The 21,672-nt window shown below is 44.2% G+C and overlaps 1 protein-coding gene across 2 annotated transcripts in view; it reads left to right on the top strand.

The window, feature by feature from the left end:
- IGHMBP2 (immunoglobulin mu DNA binding protein 2) overlaps window positions 1-21,672 on the top strand; it is a 108,759-nt gene that overhangs the window by 64,021 nt on the left and 23,066 nt on the right. For both annotated transcript variants that reach the window (XM_078383592.1, XM_020784088.3), the window contains exons 10-12: window positions 13,401-13,519; window positions 20,412-20,506; window positions 21,499-21,622. In XM_078383592.1, coding sequence (XP_078239718.1) covers window positions 13,401-13,519; window positions 20,412-20,506; window positions 21,499-21,622 — 338 coding nt within the window. The remainder of the gene's footprint in view (window positions 1-13,400; window positions 13,520-20,411; window positions 20,507-21,498; window positions 21,623-21,672) is intronic.

Raw genomic sequence — 21,672 nt, 5'->3', positions numbered from 1 at the left:
GCAAGGGGGAGGGGCCCATGTTGAAGGGAAGCCCTCTGACATGAAACCACCAAGACCTCAGATTTTGGAGGGAAAACCAAAAACAGATGAGAAAGACTCCAAGTACAGCAGAAAATGTTATTTCTGTCAAGGAAAGGGCCATCTAATCTCAGAGTGTGAGAAATTAAAGCAGCTAAAGGGAAATTTGCCTCATGATTTGAGTGGAACCAAGCCAAAAGCTGTGTTCTGTGTCCAGACAGAGCAAAGCTCCTTGCCACTGAGGGAGCCTGTTGCCATGGCGACTCACTCTGGACCAGTTACATCTGCTGATCAGGCTGGGGAAAATGGTCCTCTTGTGGAGGTCAAGCGCTGCTTACTAGTTAGGACAGATTCGCAATTGTTTGAGACCGCTGGGGTGGACGTAGGAATACTTGACCATCAGTATAGGGGGCTAAGGGATACTTGTTCCCAGGTGACCCTGTGCCATCCAGACATTATTCCTAGGAAGCATATAATCCCAAATGAGAGCCTGAAGGTGGCAGGGATTGAGGGGCAGGTGATCTCACTGCCAGTAGCTGAGGTACCTGTGAGCTTTCAAGGCTGGAGGGGAGTTTGGCGTCTAGCGATTTCATCGACTCTGCCAGCAGCCGTGCTCGTGGGAAATGACCTGGCTGAACATGTGAAACGGGTGCTAGTGATTACACGCTCACAAGCTACCACGGGGACAGTTCAGGGGGGTACTGAAGAGCCCGAGGCTGAAGCAGATGAGGGTAGTCCCGAAGCTGTGGCAGAAACCTTAACCACAGACAGCAAATTTGGCCAAGAGCAAAAGGCAGATGCCACTCTCCGAAAGTGTTTTGAAAAGGTGACAGACACCCAGCTAACACCTGAAACCCCAGCGAGATTTCACGGGAAAAAGGGAATTTTATATAGAGAGACCCTGATGAATATCTCAAAAGGGGGAGATGGGATCAGAAGTCAGCTAGTGGTACCTGAAAAGTATCGCCCCATGATCTTACAAAGGGGGCACTCTGACATGTTTGCTGCGCACTTGGGGGTGAACAAAACACAGCAGAGAATCACACAAAATTTTTACTGGCCTGAAATAGGGAAGCAGATCAAGGAGTTCTGTAAACAATGTGATGTGTGTCAGAGGCAGGGGAATAACCGTGACAGGACCAAAGCGAAGTTGTGCCCTTTGCCTGTGATTGACACCCCGTTCAAATGTATAGGAGTGGATATTGTGGGACCTTTGCCCAAGGCCACAAAGAGGGGGAACCGGTTCATTCTCACCATTGTGGACCATGCCACGAGGTACCCCGAAGCCATTCCCTTGACTAACATCGAAACTAACACAGTGGCAGATGCCTTGGTGGGGTATATGTCCAGGATGGGATTTGCCTCAGAAATAATCACAGATTTGGGCACATCGTTTACATCAAAGCTCATGAAACGGTTATGGCAAATCTGTGGAATTAAACACAAGGAAACCACTGCCTATCACCCCGAAAGTAATGGGTTAACGGAGAAGTTCAATGGGACTCTGATGCGCATGATTAGGGCTTACTTGGCAGAGAATCCAAACAATTGGGACCAGAAGCTGCAATTCCTTTTGTTTGCTTACCGGTCAGTGCCCCAAGCCAGTACCGGGTTCAGTCCGTTTGAACTTTTGTTTGGGAGAAAAGTAAAAGGTCCACTTGATTTAATCAAACAGAATTGGGAGCAGATCACCCAGGATGACCCACAAGATGTTGTGACATATATAGACACTTTAATGAATGACCTGAAGAGAAACCTAGAGCTAGCAGCAGAAAACCTGCAAGCTCAGAAGGTCAGACAGAAAACCTGGTATGACCAGAAAGCCAGGGAGAGGCACTTTAACCCAGGGGAGGAAGTGCTTTGGCTTAGGCCCTGCAAAGAGAACAAACTGCAGCTCAAATGGGCAGGACCATACAGGGTCATTTCCAAGATGTCGGACCTGAACTACCTTATAGAACAGGAGGAACACCAAGCACGGAGGGTGGTACATGTGAATGCCCTGAAACCCTACTACAGAGGGGAACAGAGGGTTTTATTTGCCATAAAAGCAGCTGAGAGTGAGGAAGCTGAATTGCCCTTCTGGGAGGGTAGAGGGGAAGTGAAATACAACCCAGATGAGGTGAAGATCAGTCCTGCACTCACCCAAGACCAGCAGCAAGAACTAAAAGTGCTGCTCACCAAATATCATAAGGTTTTTTCAAATAAGCCGGGGATAGTGAAGGGAGTGATGCATCGGATCCACACAGGGGATGCACCCCCGCAAGCAGTATCCCCATACCGAGTGACGGGACCCTATAGGGACAAGGTGCGGAAGGAGCTGGACGAGATGCTTAGGGAGAACATAATCGTCCCCTCTTCTAGTCCATGGTCCTCTCCGATAGTCCTGGTGGACAAGCCTGATGGGAGCATTAGATTTTGTGTAGATTACCGGAAATTAAACCGCGTAACCACTCCTGATGCCTACCCAATGCCCAGGCTAGACAACCTGATTGAAACCATAGGGGGTTGTCGGTTCATTTCATCGTTGGACCTAGTAAAGGGTTACTGGCAATTAAGGATTGATCCCAGGGATCAGGAAAAGACCGCATTTTGCAGCCCTTTCGGTCTATATGAGTTTAGAGTCCTTAGTTTTGGTCTCAGAAATGCACCAGCCACATTCCAAAGGCTGATGGACCAGACCTTAGCAGGGCTCAGTGACTTTACTGTGGCCTACATTGACGATATAGGGATCTTCAGCAATACCTGGGAAGATCACCTGAAACACCTGGAGATAGTGCTGCAGAGGTTAAGTGCAGCAGGGCTAACAGTAAAGGCAAGCAAGTGTCAGCTGGGTAACCCAGAAATAAAATACTTGGGTCACATAGTAGGGGGAGGAGTGATCAAACCCCTAGAGGCCAAGATAGAAGCCGTTCGTGATTGGCCCAGACCCAACACCAAGAAAAAAGTCAAATCATTTCTTGGGTTGGTGGGCTACTACAGAAAGTTCATCCCGAGGTTTAGCGAGATGGCGACTCCGCTGACCGATCTGACGCGGAAGAAGACTGATGACCGCATCCCGTGGACCAGCGACTGTGAGGAGGCGTTCCAGAGGTTGAAGGAGGCGCTCATCCATTATCCAGTGCTGCGTGCTCCCGACTTCGACCGGGAGTTCATCATCTACACCGATGCATCTAACAGCGGGGTAGGAGCAGTTCTTTGCCAGGAGGATGAAAATGGTGACCAGCATCCAGTGTCCTACCTGAGTAGGAAACTCCAGAAAGGTGAGAGACATTTGGCAACCGTGGAAAAGGAGTGCCTGGCCATAGTATACGCGATTCAGAAGGCCAAACCTTACATCTGGGGAAGACATTTTGTTCTGTGCACTGACCACTCACCTAGTAGTAGGCATCCTTCAGTCTCGAAAGACTATGGTATCGTGCTCTGTATGGAGGACTTCGAACAGCGTCTAGTGTGGCTGAGGAGGCCAATTCGAGAGTGACAATCCCTTCCACACTGGAGACAAATCCAATCTGTCCCCTGTCCAGCTCCCTGGTTTTGCTTCCTTTGTGACTTCCTCTTTGCCTCAGCCTGCTGGACAAGGGTCTCTTCAAATTGGGAGAGGCCGTGATGCACTGCCTGCCTCCAGGCTGAACGATCAGATGTCAGAGTTTCCCATCTGTTGAGGTCTATTCCTAAGGCCTTCAGATCCCGCTTGCAGATATCCTTGTATCGCAGCTGTGGTCTCCCTCTGGGGCGATTTCCCTGCACTAATTCTCCATATAGGAGATCCTTTGGAATCCGACCATCAGCCATTCTCACAACGTGCCCAAGCCAGCGTAGACGTCGCTGTTTCAGTAATGTATGCATGCTGAAAATTCCAGCTCGTTCTAGGACTACTCTATTTGGAACTCTGTCCTGCCAGGTGATACCAAAAATCCGTCGTAGGCAACGCATATGGAAGGTGTTCAGCTTCCTCTCCTGCCGGGCACAAAGGGTCCAGGACTCGCTGCAGTACAGGAGTGTGCTCAGGACACAGGCTCTATAGACCTGGATCTTGGTATGTGTTGTCAGTTTCTTATTGAGCCATACTCTCTTTGTGAGTCTAGAGAACATGGTGGCTGCTTTCCCAATGCGTTTATCCAGCTCGACATCTAGAGAGAGGGTGTCAGAGATGGTTGAGCCAAGGTACACAAAGTCATGAACAACCTCCAATTCTTGTGTGGAGATGGTAATAGAGGGAGGTGAGTCCACACCCTGGCCCATGACTTGTGTTTTCTTCAGGCTGATTGTTAGTCCAAAGTCTTGGCAGGCCTTGCTGAAACGGTTCATGAGTTGTTGGAGGTCTTCAGCAGAGTCTGCAAAGAGGAAGTCCCTCATGCATTTCAGCTGGACTTTGGTCTTTGCTCTCAATCTAGAGAGATTAAAGAGCTTTCCATCTGATCTAGTCCGGAGATAGACACCTTCTGTTGCAGTTCCAAAGGCATGCTTCAGCATGACAGCAAAAAAGATCCCAAAAAGTGTTGGTGCGAGGACACAGCCCTGTTTCACTCCGCTTCGGATGTCAAAGGGATCTGATGTTGAGCCGTCAAAAACTACAGTGCCTTTCATTCCATCGTGGAAGGACCTGATGATGTTAAGGAGACGAGGTGGACATCCAATCTTGGGAAGTATTTTGAAAAGGCCATCCCTGCTAACCAAGTCAAATGCTTTTGTAAGGTCTATGAAGGCCACTAAGAGTGGCTGTTGTTGTTCCCTGCATTTCTCCTGCAACTGTCGGAGGGAGAATACCATGTCAGTGGTGGATCTATTTGCTCGAAATCCGCACTGTGATTCCGGATAGACTCTGTCTGCAAGCACCTGGAGCCTCTTCAGCACAACACGGGCAAGCAGCTTCCCTACAACGCTAAGAAGAGAGATACCACGGTAGTTATTGCAGTCACCCCTGTCACCTTTGTTCTTGTACAACGTGACAATGTTTGCATCCTTCATGTCCTGTGGTACTCCACCTTCCCTCCAGCAGAGACAAAAGATTTCATACAGTTCGGTGATGATGATCTCCTTACCGCATTTCAGCACTTCAACAGGGATGTTGTCCCTTCCAGGTGCCTTGCCAGAGGTGAGGGAATCCAAGGCCGCATTTATTTCTGCTAGGGTTGGTTCGCTGTCCAGCTCTTCCAAGACAGGCAGGCACTCAATGTTATTTAATGCTTCTTCGGTTACTACATTCTTTCTGGAATATAGCTCGGAGTAGTGCTGCACCCAGCGTTCCATCTGCTGTGCTCGGTCCTGGATGATCACACCTGTAGTAGACTTCAAGGGAGCAGATTTCTTCTGTAATGGACCTAAGGCCTGCTTGATACCATCATACATTCCTTTGATGTTACCTGTGTCCGCTGCTATCTGTATCTGAGAGGAAAGCTGAAGCCAGTAGTCATTGGAGCATCTCCTGGCAGCCTGTTGGACTTGGCTACGAGCGGCTCGAAGAGCTTGCAGGTTGTACTCGCTAGGACAGGCTCTGTATGCTGCTAGAGCTCTTCTCTTATCCTCAATGGCTGGCATTAACTCCTCCGAATGGGCTTCGAACCAGTCAGCCATCTTTCTGGTCTTCTTGCCGAAGGTGGACAAGGCAGTGTTGTAGACAGTGTTCTTGAAGTGTTCCCATCGTTCAGGTGCATTTACATTTGCTGGACCTGGAAGGGTTTCCTCGAGTGCTTGGGCAAATTCCTTCACTTTTCTTTGATCGCGAGTCTTGTTGATGTCAATACGTGGTCTTCCTTCCTTTTTCATGTGATACAATTTCTTTGTTCGCAGTTTTACTCTACTACACACCAGGGAGTGATCAGTATCGCAATCAGCACTCTGGTAGCTGCGTGTGATCGTAACACTAGGAAGGCTAGAACGTCTAGTGAGGATCAAATCGAGCTGATGCCAATGCTTGGATCTTGGATTTCTCCAGGAAACTCTGTGTTGCAGCTTCGTATTAAAGAATGTGTTGCTGACACAGAGACCATAGTAACAGCAAAACTCCAGTAAGCGTTGGCCATTTTCGTTCATCTTTCCAATGCCAAAACGGCCTAGACAAGTGGGCCAAGAATTGTGATCAGCACCAACTCTAGCATTAAAGTCTCCAAGAATGAACAGTGACTCTCTTTCAGGGACTTTTTTGATAGTAGCTGCCAGATCGTCGTAGAATTTGTCTTTCACTTCTGGAGTGGATGACAGTGTTGGTGCATATGCACTAATGAGGGTTACTGGTCCTGCTGATGAGTGGAGCTGCAGAGACAGGATTCTTTCACTCCCCACAGTGGGTGGAACAATGCATCTCAGGAGAGTGTTTCTGACTGCAAAGCCAACACCATATTCCCTGGTCTCATTCGATGGTTTTCCCTGCCAGAAGAATGAGAAGTTTTTTTCTTTGACAGATCCCGAGTCTGGCAGTCTTGTCTCTTGCAGGGCAACAATGTCCATCTGCAGTCTACTCAGTTCCATGTCAATGACAGCTGTCTTGCGCACATCGTCTATTTCTTGCAGGTCGTTAGGAAAGCCGTAGTCAGGAAAGCCAGGGGTCATTGTCCGTACATTCCAGGTGCCCAGCTTTAGGGCAGAAGTTTTCTTATGATTGTTGCATGGTGCACGGTTGTCGATCTGCTTGTCGGGTTTCACCCTAAACCCCACGCACCCCGTGAGGTTAACAGACCGTGGCGAGGTAGCACCTTACTGGCTGGGGGCTGCCCAGCTTAAGGCGGGCGGTATCTACCTAGTGAGGTGCAATGACCTCTCCCACCGTCAGAAGTAGCCCCTGGCGTCCTGCTCTACGCCAATTGAGCAGAGACTTATAACCGGTAACTGCTACTTCCCGTGTTGTTTCGACGCTGTATGCGAAGCTGGAGTGTCCTCTCCAGAGCACGAAGCCTGGGTAAAATAGTATGGAGGATAGGCTGTTACCCAAGCAGCAAATCCCCCCTCTCCACATCGCTGAAATGGTCCAGTGGAAAGGCAAGAGCCAATACAACTGGTTCCAGCAACGTCGCAGGAGTTGGCAGAATGAAAGAAAATGCCTCCGGGACTCCGGCTCCGGATTTTGCCTCGAGGTTATCTCCTGAAGCCCTTTCCATAAGTGGATATAGCCACAAGGCAGTGGAGGTTTAAATTCGGAGTGGTCCTTCTCCTAGATGGGCTGCCTTCCAGGGCTGACGAGACCACTCACCACTGCAGTGGATAAAGACAATGAAAACCCATAATAGTAAACTTATGAGGTGGGCTTTAAACCTGCAAGATTTTGACTTTGAAGTGAAGGTGGTCAGAGGGGCAATGAACTGTGTTGCTGACGCCTTGTCAAGAAGACCCGACGAGTGAAGACGGCGAAGAAACCATGGACTGTGTATATTTTGGTGACCAAAAGTTAAATGTACCTGTTTATTGAACAAGCTTGGTTTGTATTAATAAAGGTAACTTAATGTATTGCAAATATTAATGTTTAAATGCATAAGTGATATGTTTGACCTAGAGTGAGTAAGTATGGGTTATGGGATTGTATTATAATGTATAACTGTTTATGTGTTTTGATCCTGGTTGTTTTGTTGGAGAAAAGCACTTTAGCTTTTCCCCCGCAAAACAACTTATAAAGGGGGAAGGTGTCACATACAGCACTGATGGTACCTGTCTGTCATGGGTTTGGAGGGAAAGTTCCATCCTATGGGGAGTGGAAGGCGGGACATCAGGGGGGAGGAGCTGTACTGTATATATATTTGGGGGAAGTCCATCGTAGGAGAGCTGACGTGGAGAAGTGGAGTTGGAGTCTGTGGGTCAGACTGGGTACAACTGTTCGTCAGACAGTACATACCTGATAGGTTCAGGTTTCTATCTAGGTAGCCAGAACTGATAGGTTCAGGGTCTGTGCGTTACCTTAAAGTGTTCCGTGAGAACCAATCTGTTGTATGTGTATGATTGGGACTATACCAAGTTCCAGTATCCTATTTACCTGATCCTTTTATTTACCCTGTTTGTTTTTTCAATAAACCTTGTTCTTTTGTTTATTAAAATCCATTCTTGGTCTGGGTGACTTGGTAGAGCGAATGGTTGGTGGCAGCATAACTACAGGGTGGGATACTCCAGTAGGTCTGGGGTTGCTACAGTACTCAAATGCATATTGTTAGTATTGCTTCTTTAAGTAGAAAATTGATGTTAAAGCAACCCCCATTGGAGATTATCACAACTCTGCATTGTGCTTTTTCTAAAATCACACCTGTCAAAACATTGTCTCCTGTAATACATCAAAGGATGCGGCTTTTGCTCCTGAGTACTAAAACATACAAGCAGCCACACTGTGGAAGCCTACATATATTTTACACTTTGGCACCATTTAAATGAGGTTTTAACTCCCACGTTCTGTAATTTGTCTGATACTAGAGATTATTGAAAGCTGTGTTACCACTGCAGACAAAATTTTCAAGACTTCCTTTTGTGTAGAAGAACAAAACAGAAACCCAAATATGTTAAGTTTATGTTCCTGTCAAGCTCCTGAAATAGCTTTAAAAGAGCCATTATTTTCTTCCCTTAACTCCTATTTTTAAAACTAAAACATAAAAGAAAACTATTTCCAGGTCTCTTTGTTGCAAAAACTGGATTTTTTTTTTAGTGTGATTGCAAAAATACCATAGGGAAGAGAAACTGTGGGCCAAGTCATGTAACACATAATGCCTATGGAGATTTCTTAAGCTGTCAATTTGTCCCTAAAAGTTATGCCTTTTGTATAACTGCATAACAAGACATTATTTTCAAGATCTGAGAGGGCCTGCGTGGGGTAAGTGACAAAGTTGAACTAGGAATTGGGAGATCAAGGTTATAAGCCCTACTGACGCATAAATTTCACCAGTTATCTCAGGCCTGTCACTTTCTCTCAACTTGGCCCTACCTATTTTTTTCTAGATCATGTATTCTCAATGTTATCTTAGCCTAGTTCAAATATTTTATAAAAGAAAGTGACAATTCCTCCATTATTTAGTAGGATCTGATTTCTTAAGCCTCTTCTATGGTAAGATAAATCATTGTCCCAGCAGTAGTTGACAGTCGAGATGGAGAGTGCAGGATCTGTTGCACTTGTAACACCTGTGGATGTTTGTTTTCTTGCCAAATGAGGTGCCTGGGTACAGATGTTCTAGGTGTAAGTTGGTGGCCCTCTTGGAAGACAAGGTCCAGCAGCTGGAGGCCTGTGTTTCTAATCCTCGCACTATTAGGGAGCAGCCCGGGTAGGTGGGGCTCGTCAGCCTTAGAAGGCAGCCATCTAGGAGAATGAAAACTCCGATTTCAAATCTCTACTGCCTTGTGGCTATATCCACTGATGGAAAACACTTCAGGAGTTAACCTCAAGGCAAAATCCGGAGCCTGAGTCCCAGAGGTAGTTTGTGCCATTCTGGCAACTCCTGCGACATTGCTGGAACCAGTTGTTTTGGCTCTTGCCTTTCCATTGGACTATTTCAGTGATATGGAGAGGGGGGATTTGCTGCTTGGGTAACAGCTTATCCTCCATATTATTTTATCCAGGCTTCGTGCTCTGGAGAGGACACTCCAGCTTTGCATACAGCATTGAAATAACATGGGAAGTAGCAGTTACCAGTTATAAGTCCTTGCTTAACTGGTGTAGAACATGATACCAGGGGCTACTTCTGATGGTGGGAGAGGGCATTGCACCTCGCTAGGTAGTTACTGCTCATCTTAAGCTGGGCAGCGCCCAGCCAATAAGGTGCTGCCTCTCCACGGTCTGTTAACCTCTCAGGATGCATGGGGTTTAGGGTGAAAGGCGATAAGCAGATCGATAATCCTGCATCATGCAACAGTCATAAGAAAACTTTTGCCCTAAAGTTGGGCACCTGGAATGTTCGGACAACGCCCCCTGGCTTTTCTGACAACCTGCAGGAAATGGATGATGTGCACAAGACAGCTGTCATCGACATGGTGACATCCAATATCAAAGCATTGACATCAGCTTAATCAGATTCTCACTAGATGCTCTAGCCTTCCTAGTAGTACAATCACACGCAGTTATCAGAGGGCTGATTGCGATACTGATCACTCCCTGGTGTGTAGTAGAGTAAAACTACGAACAAAGAGATTGTATCTGATGAAAAAGGAAGGGAGACCGTGTATTGACATCAGAAAGACTTGCAATCAAAAAAAAGTGGAGGAATTTGTCCAAGCGCTTGAGGAAACCCTTCCAGGCCTGGCTGATGCAAATGCACTTGAACGATGGGAACATTTCAAGGACGCTGTTTATAACACCGCCTTGTCCACATTTGGCAAGAAGACCAAAAATACGGCAGACTGGTTCGAAGCCCATTCGGAAGAATTGATGCCAGCCATCGAGGGTAAGAGGAGAGCTCTAGCAGCATACAAAGCCTGTCCTAGTGAGTACAACTTGCAGGTGCTTTGACTTGCTCGTAGCAAAGTCCAACAGGCTGCCAGGAGATGTTCCAACGATTATTGGCTTCAGCTCTGCTCTCAGATACAGATAGCAGCTGGCACAGGTAATATCAAGGGAATGTATGACGGTATCAAGCAGGTCCAATACAGAAGAAATCACCTCCTTTGTAATCTGCTACAGGTGTGATCATCGAGGAGTGAGATCAGCAGATGGAACACTGGGTGCAGCACTACTCTGAGCTATATTCCAGAGAGAATGTAGTAACCAAAGAGCTATTAAATAACATCAAGTGCCTGCCTGTCTTGGAAGAGTTGGACAGCGAACCAACTTTAGCAGAAATAAAAGCGGCCTTGGATTCTCTCACCTCTGGCAAAGCACCTGCGAAGGATAACATCCCTGCTGAAGTGCTGTAAAGAGACCATCACCACCGAGTTATACAAAATCTTTTGTCTTTGCTTTCAGGTGGAGTACGACAGGACATGAAGGATGCAAACATCATCACATTGTACAAGAACAAAGGCGACAGGGGCAACTGCAATAACTACCATGAGATCGCTCTTCTCAGCTTTGTAGGGAAGCTGCTTGCCTGCGTTGTGCTGAAGAGTCTATCTAGAATTACAGTGTGGATTTCGAGCTAATAGATCCACCACTTACATGGTGTTTTCCCTCAGACAGTTTCAGGAGAAATGTAGGGAACAACGACAGCCACTTTTTGTGGCCTTCATGGATTTTACAAAGGCCTTTGATTTGATTAGCAGGGACGGCCTTTTTAAAACACTTCCCAAAGATTGTACATCCACCTCAACTACTTAACATCATCCAGTCCTTTCACGAGGAGATGAAGGGCACTGTATTTTTTGATGGCTCAACATCAGATCCCTTTGACATCTGAAGCGGAGTGAAACAGGGCTGTGTCCTTGTGCCAACCCTTTTTGGGATCTTTTTTGCTGTCATGCTGAATCACGCCTTTGGAACAGCAACAGAAGGTGTCTATCTCCAGACTAGATCAGACGGAAAGCTCTTTAATCTCTCTAGATTGAGAGTGAAGACCAAAGTCCAGCTGAAATGCATGTGGGACTTCCTCTTCGCTGATGATGCAGCTGTTGTTGCCCATTCTGCCGAAGAGCTCCAACAACTTATGAAACAACTTATGAATCATTTTAGCAAGGCCTGTCAAGACTTTGGATTAACAGTCAGCCCGAAGAAAACACAAGTCATGGGTCAGGGCGTGGACTCACCTCCCTCTATTACCATCTCCACACAAGAACTGGAGGTTGTTCATGACTTTGTCTATCTTGGCTCAACAATCTCCGACATTCTCTCCCTAGATGTCGAGCTGGATAAACACATTGGCAAAGCAGCTATCATGTTCTCTAGACTCACAAAGAGAATATGGCTTAATAGGAAGCTGACGGCATATATCGAGATCCAGATCTATAGAGCCTGTGTCCTGGAAACAAGAACCAGTAGTGTGTTCTGAACTGCTAGCTCCAGGAAGTAGCCTTTCAGCTGTATTTTGGATTGGTTGAGGATTCTGGACAGCTTTCAGAGGGAGCACCATGTACAGTGCATGCTGTAGTGTAATCTGGAGGTTGCCAGAGCAGAAATACTCACAGTCAGGGTATTTGTTGAGGAAGAGCCACATAGTTAATTTACCAGCCACAGGTTGTGAAAAGTACTTGAAGCCACTGACACTTCTGGGGCCACTAGTAACATCACTCAAAGGATCTAACTGAAACCTGAGACTAGATAACAAGTATCATTCAAGGAGAACAGTATTCAGTAGTATATACATTATGTATCGTGCTGTAATGTGTGATATAGTTTTGATGCAGCCCTCTGTACTAAAAAAAAATGTTAAGCTAGAACAGCAGTTCTTGACCTGGTCTGTACCACAGACCCTCTTTAAATGTCTTTTGTTGTCACAGACCACCAAGACGTAACTCAAGATTTAAAACCCTAAAGTGCTTGAAATATTTATGTAAAGTTTCTGATGAAGGGTCTAATTGACAGGTGTTCCTTGCTATAACAGTGACACTTTTTAAGATGACTGGAAGAAGCTTCATTTTGCTTTGAACATGATGCATCCTCATCAACGGCATCTGCTATTTTACATTTCAGATTCAGCCAACGGTCCATTCTGAGGCTCAGCCAAAGTGTATTGTTACAAATTCACTACAATATGGAAGAGTCAGTTTACCTGACAATAACCAAACAATTTTATTAGCAGAAACTGAAGAAGAAATATCACAAAGTTTGTCTGAACACTCACTCACACTGACACTGACTGACTCCGACTCTCTTTTTCTGTGGCTTCTGTCTGTCTTCACAGTAGCAAGAAATGTCACATGCTCTCAGGCGCTCAGCATCATTCACTGGCATGCTCTTACTGTGTGCAGAAATATCAGTTATTTGCTATCAAAGAGTTTTTTTCATAACCATTTTTTACCTTTGCTTGTTTCTAATGGAGGCAGTAGCTTGGAAAAGCAAAGTTTTAAACAAACAAACAAGGGAAATTGAGATTTTGTTCTACCTTTCTTTTTCTTTCTTGTTTTCATTCATTCATTCATCCATTCTGTTTTAACTGTAAAAGATCATAACATTTCTTCAAGCCTTTGCACACCCTCCGTGAAGACATCACAGGCCCCCGTGGGTCTGCAGACCATAAGTTAAAAACCAATGAGCGAGAAGGTTGCTTGATTTGTTACAATTTATATCCAATATATCAGGCCTAGCATGCTGGGGGAAATTATAGTGTCAAAAAATAGCACTTAAAACAATATTGACTTGATTGCACATAATTGTTTTTATCTGTTTTTGTATTGATAAAGAATTATGCAATTAATGGTAAAAAGAGTAAGAATAATACGATATTTAGAGCACAAATCGGGTATTTCTTGATTTCCTGGTCAGTATCAAAGATACATAGATAACCTGGTTTTGCAGTGTTGTAAGGTCACAAGTCTTTCTGGTAACTTGTCAGGGATCTGCCTGGAGTGGCCTACACAGAAGAAACTAGTATTCCATTGCTGCTCATAGATACTGCTGGCTGCGGCTTATTTGAGCTTGATGTGGAAGACGAACAGTCAAAAGGAAACCAAGGTATTGTTGCTTGATCTGCTCTCTTGTGCTGTTGTTTCTTTTTTTCTCAATTTGTTTCCTCTAGCTTCCATATTTCACGTTATCTCCTTTATACATGGGGTACTTTGATTCAGCGTCTGCTAGGTAAAAGAGCAAAGCACATAGGAGACTGCTTTATTCCAGAACCTAACTGTGGATGCATCTAGCTCAGTCTTGTTAATACTGACTGGCAGGGGATCTAGAGGGCTTCTTTCTCAGACCACCCTGGAAATGTTGGCATTGAAACTGGGACCTTCTGCATACACAATACATCCTCTCCTACTAAACTACAGATGCTCTGTAAAGTGTGGAGCAGCACTGGGGGGTTTCTGTGTAGTTCAGTTATTCATTCATTCATTCATTCATTCATTCATTCATTCATTCATTCATTCATTCATTTGACTTGTATGCCGCCTGCACTCTGCAAGAGTCTCCGGGCGGCTTCCAACATCAATTAAAACAGTTTAGTTAAAACCAGACACACTAAAATCCAATACAGTAACATCTGCTCTACAAAAGCAAAAAAACAAAAAAAACAAAAAAACAAACAAACTAGATCCATACAGGATCTTAACTGCATGTTAAGAGGAGTTGGAATATGAACATATAAGAGGAAATTTATTGGATGCTGGGCTATTAATATTTATACTAACACCTTAAAATAAGTGGGTCACCCGTAGCCTATCAGCCACATTTCTACAGAATAATGGTACTTATGTAGTTCAGTCTTTTGCATTCCGTTGATTGAAAGAACCTTTGAGAAGACGACATCATTGGCAAGTTTAGGAGGGGTTGGTGTTCCCACCTCCCTAGTCATACATAAGAGCTTCATCAACCTTATGCAGATTGTTACTGCAAAACCTTACAGTCGAAGGAGGACAGAGGAGAGTGGAAACTGTTATTTGCTGGCAAGCAATTTAGAAATCTTGAAATTCTGTAGTGAAACCGTGAGAAAGTGAAGAACATACGTCATGTGGGGACATGTAGTCCATACCTGAATGCTGAACTGCAATCAAATCAAAAAGTAATGCTGGAACAGCTGAGTTTGATATTTGGATTTCTGATCAATTTGATTACCTTTCCCACAATGTTAGGTTTAACCCAACAAAAGCCTCAAAGGATGAATGGGTTGTTTCTGGCATCTGGAAGCTGTTTATCCAGTGGAACTTTTCCATTGGCTGAACAAGGTAAAAGCAGCCTTAACCAATTCCATCACTGAAAATCCCTTCTGGGGAAAGGTTTGAGATATCATCAGAATCATTGGAAGTGGGCTGCTAGAAGTCACATAAAAGACAGGAAATGGTGAAACATAACTCTTCCCCCACCCTTCCGTGGGCAGGAGTATTCTGAATCTATTTTGACTCATGTTAAAATCCTGCCAGTGGAAAAGAATTAATGTGTGTGTTTACTCAGAATTCACCACACCAGGGTGAGTGGAAAATATTTTCCAATATGTTGCTAATAAATAATATGCAGATCTAGTTAGATAATGATATATATCAAAAGTTGGATAGCATTAGACTTCTTTCCACATACTGAACCGAATAGGCTATGAAAATTCTTAGGTGATGTAACTGTTCTTCTTCATGGCCTGTATGAATCATGGTGGAGCCTCATCAGAAGATTCTAGAGCTTCTGCGGCAGCAAACACATTAGAATATGCCCTTCCCCACCCATATAAGTACCTTGGCACCAAGTGTCCCCTTTCAGTTTCTTTCAACCGCCATGTTGAGAGACTCATAATTCTGCTTCTGTGAGTAAAAGAGAAAGAGAGCTTATTCTTGATTCCTTTCTGTTATCAATCTTTTTCTTTTAAACTGTTAGATCAAACTCACTATCATCAGAGTTTTTTTTTCCCTTACCCCTTGCTCGCCTCCGGCTGCAGCACCCCCCTTTCAATCATCGGTTTTTCTCCTCAATTATTTCTCCTATTCATGGCCCCTTTGGGCCCATTTAAGCACCTCATAGTCTGTGATATCCTGCCAACCTAGCAGTTCTAAAGTATGTATATGCAAGTAGATAAATAGGTACCACCACGGTGGGAAGGTAACTGCATTCCATATCTAGTCGCGCTGGCCACGTGACCACAGAAACTGTCTATGGACAAACGCTAGGTCTGCGGCTTGGAGACGGGGATGAGCACCGCGCCCTAGTCAGACACAACTGGACTAAATGTCAAGGGGACCCTTTACCTTTACCTTAGTCTGTGATAATAAAATCCCACTTTCTGATGGACACACTAAGTGCCTTTTTGTTTGGGAGAAAAATATCAAGCTTCCTCCTGTACCCGTTGCAAAAATTTTAAGCATGGAGTTCTTCGAACTTGCCTCTCGAGGCTAAAACTCCGACTTTGGGAATAATCCTTACAACCAGTTCAAATGGCCCAACCTCCCTGTGGGGCCACTTCCCAAACCAAAGTAATGGAAAAAGCCATTACTGAATCATCGAAACAACATCTATTGGCTGCACCAACTCATTCTGATTCTCCGTCTGCATCGTTTAAGACCTCGGAAGATACACAAATCCAAACCGTCAATACCGAAGTCCTCAACTTCGAAAACAACTTCTAAACATCAGAGACCTACTGAAACTCCTCCAGCTCTGGAGCCTGTCCCTCCTAAACAAGCTAAACTGTCTAAGCCTAAGACTGCCTCCGAGTAAGACAGAGTATTTGTCACCCAGGGTGTGATTCACAGAGGCCACAAAGAAGAAGGGTTACCTACCTGTAATTGTAGTTCTTCGAGTGGACCTCTGTGATTCACACATCGCACCCGTCCTCCCCTCTGTCATGCCATTGTTTGCTTACTATTAAGCAGCAGTTGACACAACTGAAAGGGGGTGCTTGGCACCAAGGTACTTATACGGGTGGGGAGGGGCATATTCTGATGTGCTCATTACTACCGCAGAAGCTCTAGAATCTTCCAATGAGGTTCCACACAGGCACGAATCACCCACGGTGTGAATCACAGAGGTCCACTCGAAGAACTACAATTACGGGTGGGTAACCTGTCATTTCATTAGATATTATTAACAGATATTTTTGCCCGGCACCTGCCTGTAGATTTAACATCTACATCTGTGTCTTTGGTTTTTGTTTTATTTTGAGTTTATTTTTGTGCTGTATTAAACCCAGATTGCCACTTTAAGATTTTTGTGAAGAGGAAAGAGAATAGGTGGTGGATATGTCCCCATTGATCATAGAGGTTCCTAGGTAGAATGGAATTCCATTTGCCATTTTTGTTTGAAACAATCTTGCTGCATTAGGTAGGGGTTAATAGATGTCAGGTTTAGAGAATGTGTGGCCTTCTGCATGTTGTTAGGCTCCAGGTTCCAAACGCTCATCATATCAATCTGGCCAATAAGGCTGTGAGAATTGTAATTCAGCAACATCTGGATTACACCATCTCTGAACCAAACAAGTGAGATGTACTCAGTGAATAGCTTGTATTCAGAATAGCAATAAGGAGGAGGAGTTACTGTTGAAAGGTTGGAAGATTGTCATATAAGTCTTCTAGCTTCAGGGAAGATTCCTTAGTAAAGGCTGAAGGAACTCAAAGGAAAAGCTGCTGTGATGTGTGCAAAAAACAGTAACTGACATCTAAATAACTGTCCTGAAGTCACAGGCTCTAAAGTGACAAGCAAAGCTGTCAGCTGTCCAGTTGAAACAGTGAACTTTCCTGGCAGCCTTTGCTTTTAATTGCCTTGGCACATCACGCTTTGTCACCTCTCTGGGCAAACAAGACACGGTTCATAGAATAGCAAATGCCTAGCCATTTGGATGGCATATACAGCAAGTACTTTCTCTGAAAGTAAAGTCAAAACCCTGATTAACAGTGTCTTAAGATACATAAATCTGCCTAGCAACTGTTGTGAAGCTTTGTCTCTGTGCTGACCCCACAGGAAGATTTCCAGTCTGACTGAGCTTCGGGAACAATATTTTTTCAGAATAGGGTAAAGGTAAAGGTTCCCCTTGACATTTAGTCTAGTCGTGTCTGACTCTAGGGCACGGTGCTCATCTCTGTCTCCAAGCCGTAGAGCCAGCGTTTGTCCATAGAAAGTTTCTGTGGTCACGTGGCCAGGGCGACTAGACATGGAATGCTGTTATTCTTTCAGAATAGACCATGTTTATAAGAATAATTAGGTACTGGAAAAGTCAGGGTGCATTCCAGGGGTCTGTGCAAAAGCCCAAGGACATCATGTCTAGAAACAGATAAGCCTGTACGTTCGGGCAAAGTTTCAAAGCTCAGAAAAGGTACTTCTTTAGTCTACAACATTCACAACAACCATCCAGCCATATATGGTGAGTGGTCTTGCTGTGTGTGTGTGTGTTTAGTCGTTTAGTCGTGTCCGACTCTTCGTGACCCCATGGACCAGAGCACGCCAGGCCCTCCTGTCTTCTACTGCCTCCCGGAGTTGTGTCAGGTTCATGTTGGTTGCTTCGCAGACACTGTCCAGCCATCTCATCCTCGGTCGTCCCCTTCTCCTCTTGCCATCACACTTTCCCAACATCAGGGTCTTTTCCAGGGAGTCTTTTCTTCTCATTAGATGGCCAAAGTACTGGAGCCTCAGCTTCAGGATCTGTCCTTCCAGTGAGCACTCAGGGTTGATTTCCTTTAGAACTGATAGGTTTGTTCTCCTTGCAGTCCAGGGGATTCTCAAGAGCCTCCTCCAGCACCACAATTCAAAGGCATCAATTCTTCGGCGGTCTGCTTTCTTTATGGTCCAGCTCTCACTTCCATACATCACGACAGGAAAAACCATAGCTTTGACTATTCGGACTTTTGTTGGCAAGGTGATGTCTCTGCTTTTCAAGATGCTGTCCAGATTTGTCATCGCTTTCCTCCCAAGAAGAAGGCGCCTTTTAATTTCAGGGCTGCTGTCTCCATCTGCAGTGATCATGGAGCCCAGGAAGATAAAATTTGACACTGCCTCCATATCTTCCCCTTCTATTTCCCAGGAGGTGATGGGACCAGTGGCCATGATCTTAGTTTTTTTGATGTTGAGTTTCAGACCGTTTTTTGCACTCTCCTCTTTCACTCTCATTACAAGGTTCTTTAATTCCTCCTCACTTTCTGCCATCAGAGTGGTATCATCTGCATATCGGAGGTTGTTGATATTTCTTCCGGCAATCTTAATTCCGGCTTGGGTTTCTTCCAGTCCAGCCTTCCGCATGATGTATTCTGCATATAAGTTAAATAAGCTGGGGGACAATATACAGCCTTGCCGTACTCCTTTCCCAATTTTGAACCACTCAGTTGTTCCATGACCAGTTCTAACTGTTGCTTCCTGTCCCACATATAGGTTTCTCAGGAGACAGATAAAGTGGTCAGGCACTCCCATTTCTTTAAGAACTTGCCATAGTTTGCTGTGGTCCACACAGTCAAAGGCTTTCGCATAGTCAATGAAGCAGAAGTAGATATTTTTCTGGAACTCTCTGGCTTTCTCCATAAGAGTGGTCTTGCTGGCTAGTGGATTCTGACAGTTGTAGGCTAAACTAATTGTAACACTTCCTAGTTTTAAAAAGGGAACACTTGTGTGGGATGATCTCTGAAATTAGAACAAGGACCTACAAGTGAGGTAGAGGAGATAAAGAGAGTGTGACTATGTGGAGACAGCGCTGACTTAGGGCAGGTCTTGGTGGCAGAATGCAGGAAGACTATTGAGGTCATGTCTGGACTGTTACTTCGAACAGTCCTATGTGTAGTTTTCTTGCTGCACACCCTTGCAGTACACCCGCATTCTGAGTATGGTGACGCACCATTTGAGCTATAGTTGAAAACAGGAAGTGTTGTTAATGTAGAAATTGCATAGTGAACAGGCCTCTTATAGAAATCAGTGCCAGTAGAACTGGTTTAGAAACACTAAAGGAAAGAGGCAAACAGAAAGACATTAATTCTGGTGGCTTAGTAGTTTAAAAGTAAGCAGATCAAAAATAAAAATTCTGGCCTATGTGGGTTCGTTTCCAGGCAGGTTTCTCTTGGGAATTGTATGTTTATATCATGTTAGTAAATATGACATTAGTCGTGAAAAAAACATGTGGCAGTTCTAATGTCTGTAAGCCAGAATATACTACTGATTTCTTGAGTTTGGGATAAGGACCCAACAGAACTCATAATTTCTTTGTCTGGATATTTAAAAACTCATAAAGCCTGAACACCATGTTGGTAAATAATTTCTAAATGATTTTTTTTCCAAAATAGCAAATGAAAAGATAATCATTCAAGAGAGTAAAGGTTTTACGAGTTAACAAAAACAATGCAAGTCAATCTAATCATCTAAATTAAAATTTTAATTTTTTGTTTTTAAAATGAATAACTTTAAAATCCACATGATGTTTGTTGAAGAGGAGTGTTTGATTTTTGAGTACATTTCTCTCTCCCTCCCCATTTTCTCTTAGGGAAAATTTGAGGTGGTCCTTCTTTAATTGAGGGGGGGGCTTCCAGGTGCCTGTTGGGTGTCTGAATCTGTGCTAACTCTAGCTAACAAGCCACCGTGTCCCTGAAAGCTTTGCAAATGCAGATTGACACATAGCTTGGCAACATTATGTACATGTGCGCAGTGCAGATGTCTGGCTATTAGATATGATTTCTGTTTTCACCATGAGCTACTAAGGAACTCATAAATAATGACACCTTATTTCCCTTTGTTCTGTAATCCTCACCATAACAAAGAAATACTGTATGTTCTTTCAGCGGAATAGCTTTTAAAAATGGATTTTAGATTGAATCGTATGTAAAAAGCTGTCTTTTTCTGTCACAGAATAATCTTAGATCTTAGAATGAAGTGCAGGCTTTTTCCATTGAAACTGTTAATCCATTCTAGGGTTAAAAGGCTGTTTCTATGTCCAGGACTCAGTCTGTTTTCTCTCTTCCAGGGGAGGTATGTCTTGTTGGCTTGCATGTACAAGCTTTGGTAGAAGCTGGTGTGAAGACAAGAGATATTGCTGTCATTACCCCTTACAACCTTCAGGTGAGTGTGTTTGTCATGGTCATGGCTACATAGTAGTTGCAGGTGAAAAATGTCACATGAAAGACCACACATTCTCTGTCCTGTACTAAAATATCTTTATAATATCTCCTATTATGCATTCATTGTAACAGGAGTCTCCAAACTTTTTACAGTGAGCACCACACTAGATATTTTCAAAGTTTTTAAGGGCTGAAGGAACAGGAATGTGTGTGTGTGTGCACACACATGCCTAGCCCCACACAGATAACCACCCACCCACCCACCCACCAGCCTGCATTGCTCGCCCCACGCATGCAAGCATGCCTGCCCCACACACACCCCTGCATGTGCATCCACAGGGCTAAGGGAACAGGCCAGACAAAACGGCAACACAGACCGTAGTTTGGAGATCCCTGCATTATAATGGTAGAACCTGGTGCTCCAGTGAATTCCATTGTATTGCATTTCCTTAGCTTGCTGTTGCATTTGTTCTATTTGCTGGGATTCAGTTAATCAACTTACCTGCTTCTCTTCCATCACTTGGCAGCTTCAATAAGTTAGCAAGGTCACCTCTCCTTCTCCAACCCTAATGCATTTTTAATTTATTTATTTAAAATATTTCTGTTCTGCCTTTCTTCCAAAAAAATCCCAAGGTGGCTCACATCATTCAAACAGTACAGTATTTAAAAGCTAAAACAGCAAGTATACAAGTATTTAAAAAGAATTAAACAAGTATTGTATTAAAATAGTAAGTAAGATCAATATTGAAACACATTCCAGCAGATCAGAGAGAAGATACTTGAGGAAGCAACTTCTTTTTGCTCCCTGTAGCCATGAACTTTTCATATTAGTTAATTCATTTGTGTTGCTTTATTTTTGAATACTAGGGATCTTTCAGGGTAAGAGTGTATTTATGGTATTTGCCTTCCAGGAACCCCCTTTTGCTTTCTTTTATTTTCTTTTTCTTACCTTTTGTTTTGATATCTTTATCAGCCAGTCCCTTTGTTTTTCAGGTAGAAATGCTAAGGGACCTTTTGTGTCATAAATATCCAGAGCTGGAGATTAAATCAGTGGATGGCTTCCAGGGAAGAGAGAAAGAGGCTGTTGTCCTCTCTTTTGTGAGATCAAATAGAAAAGGTAAGTCAGTTTTAACTGGGTTCATATAGAATGAAAATAAACTTAATTGG

This window comes from Pogona vitticeps, chromosome 1 (genome assembly GCF_051106095.1).
Source record: "Pogona vitticeps strain Pit_001003342236 chromosome 1, PviZW2.1, whole genome shotgun sequence".
Lineage (NCBI taxonomy): Eukaryota > Metazoa > Chordata > Lepidosauria > Squamata > Agamidae > Pogona > Pogona vitticeps.
Note: the sequence above shows the minus strand (reverse complement) of the source record. Positions and strands in the feature narration are given on the sequence as shown.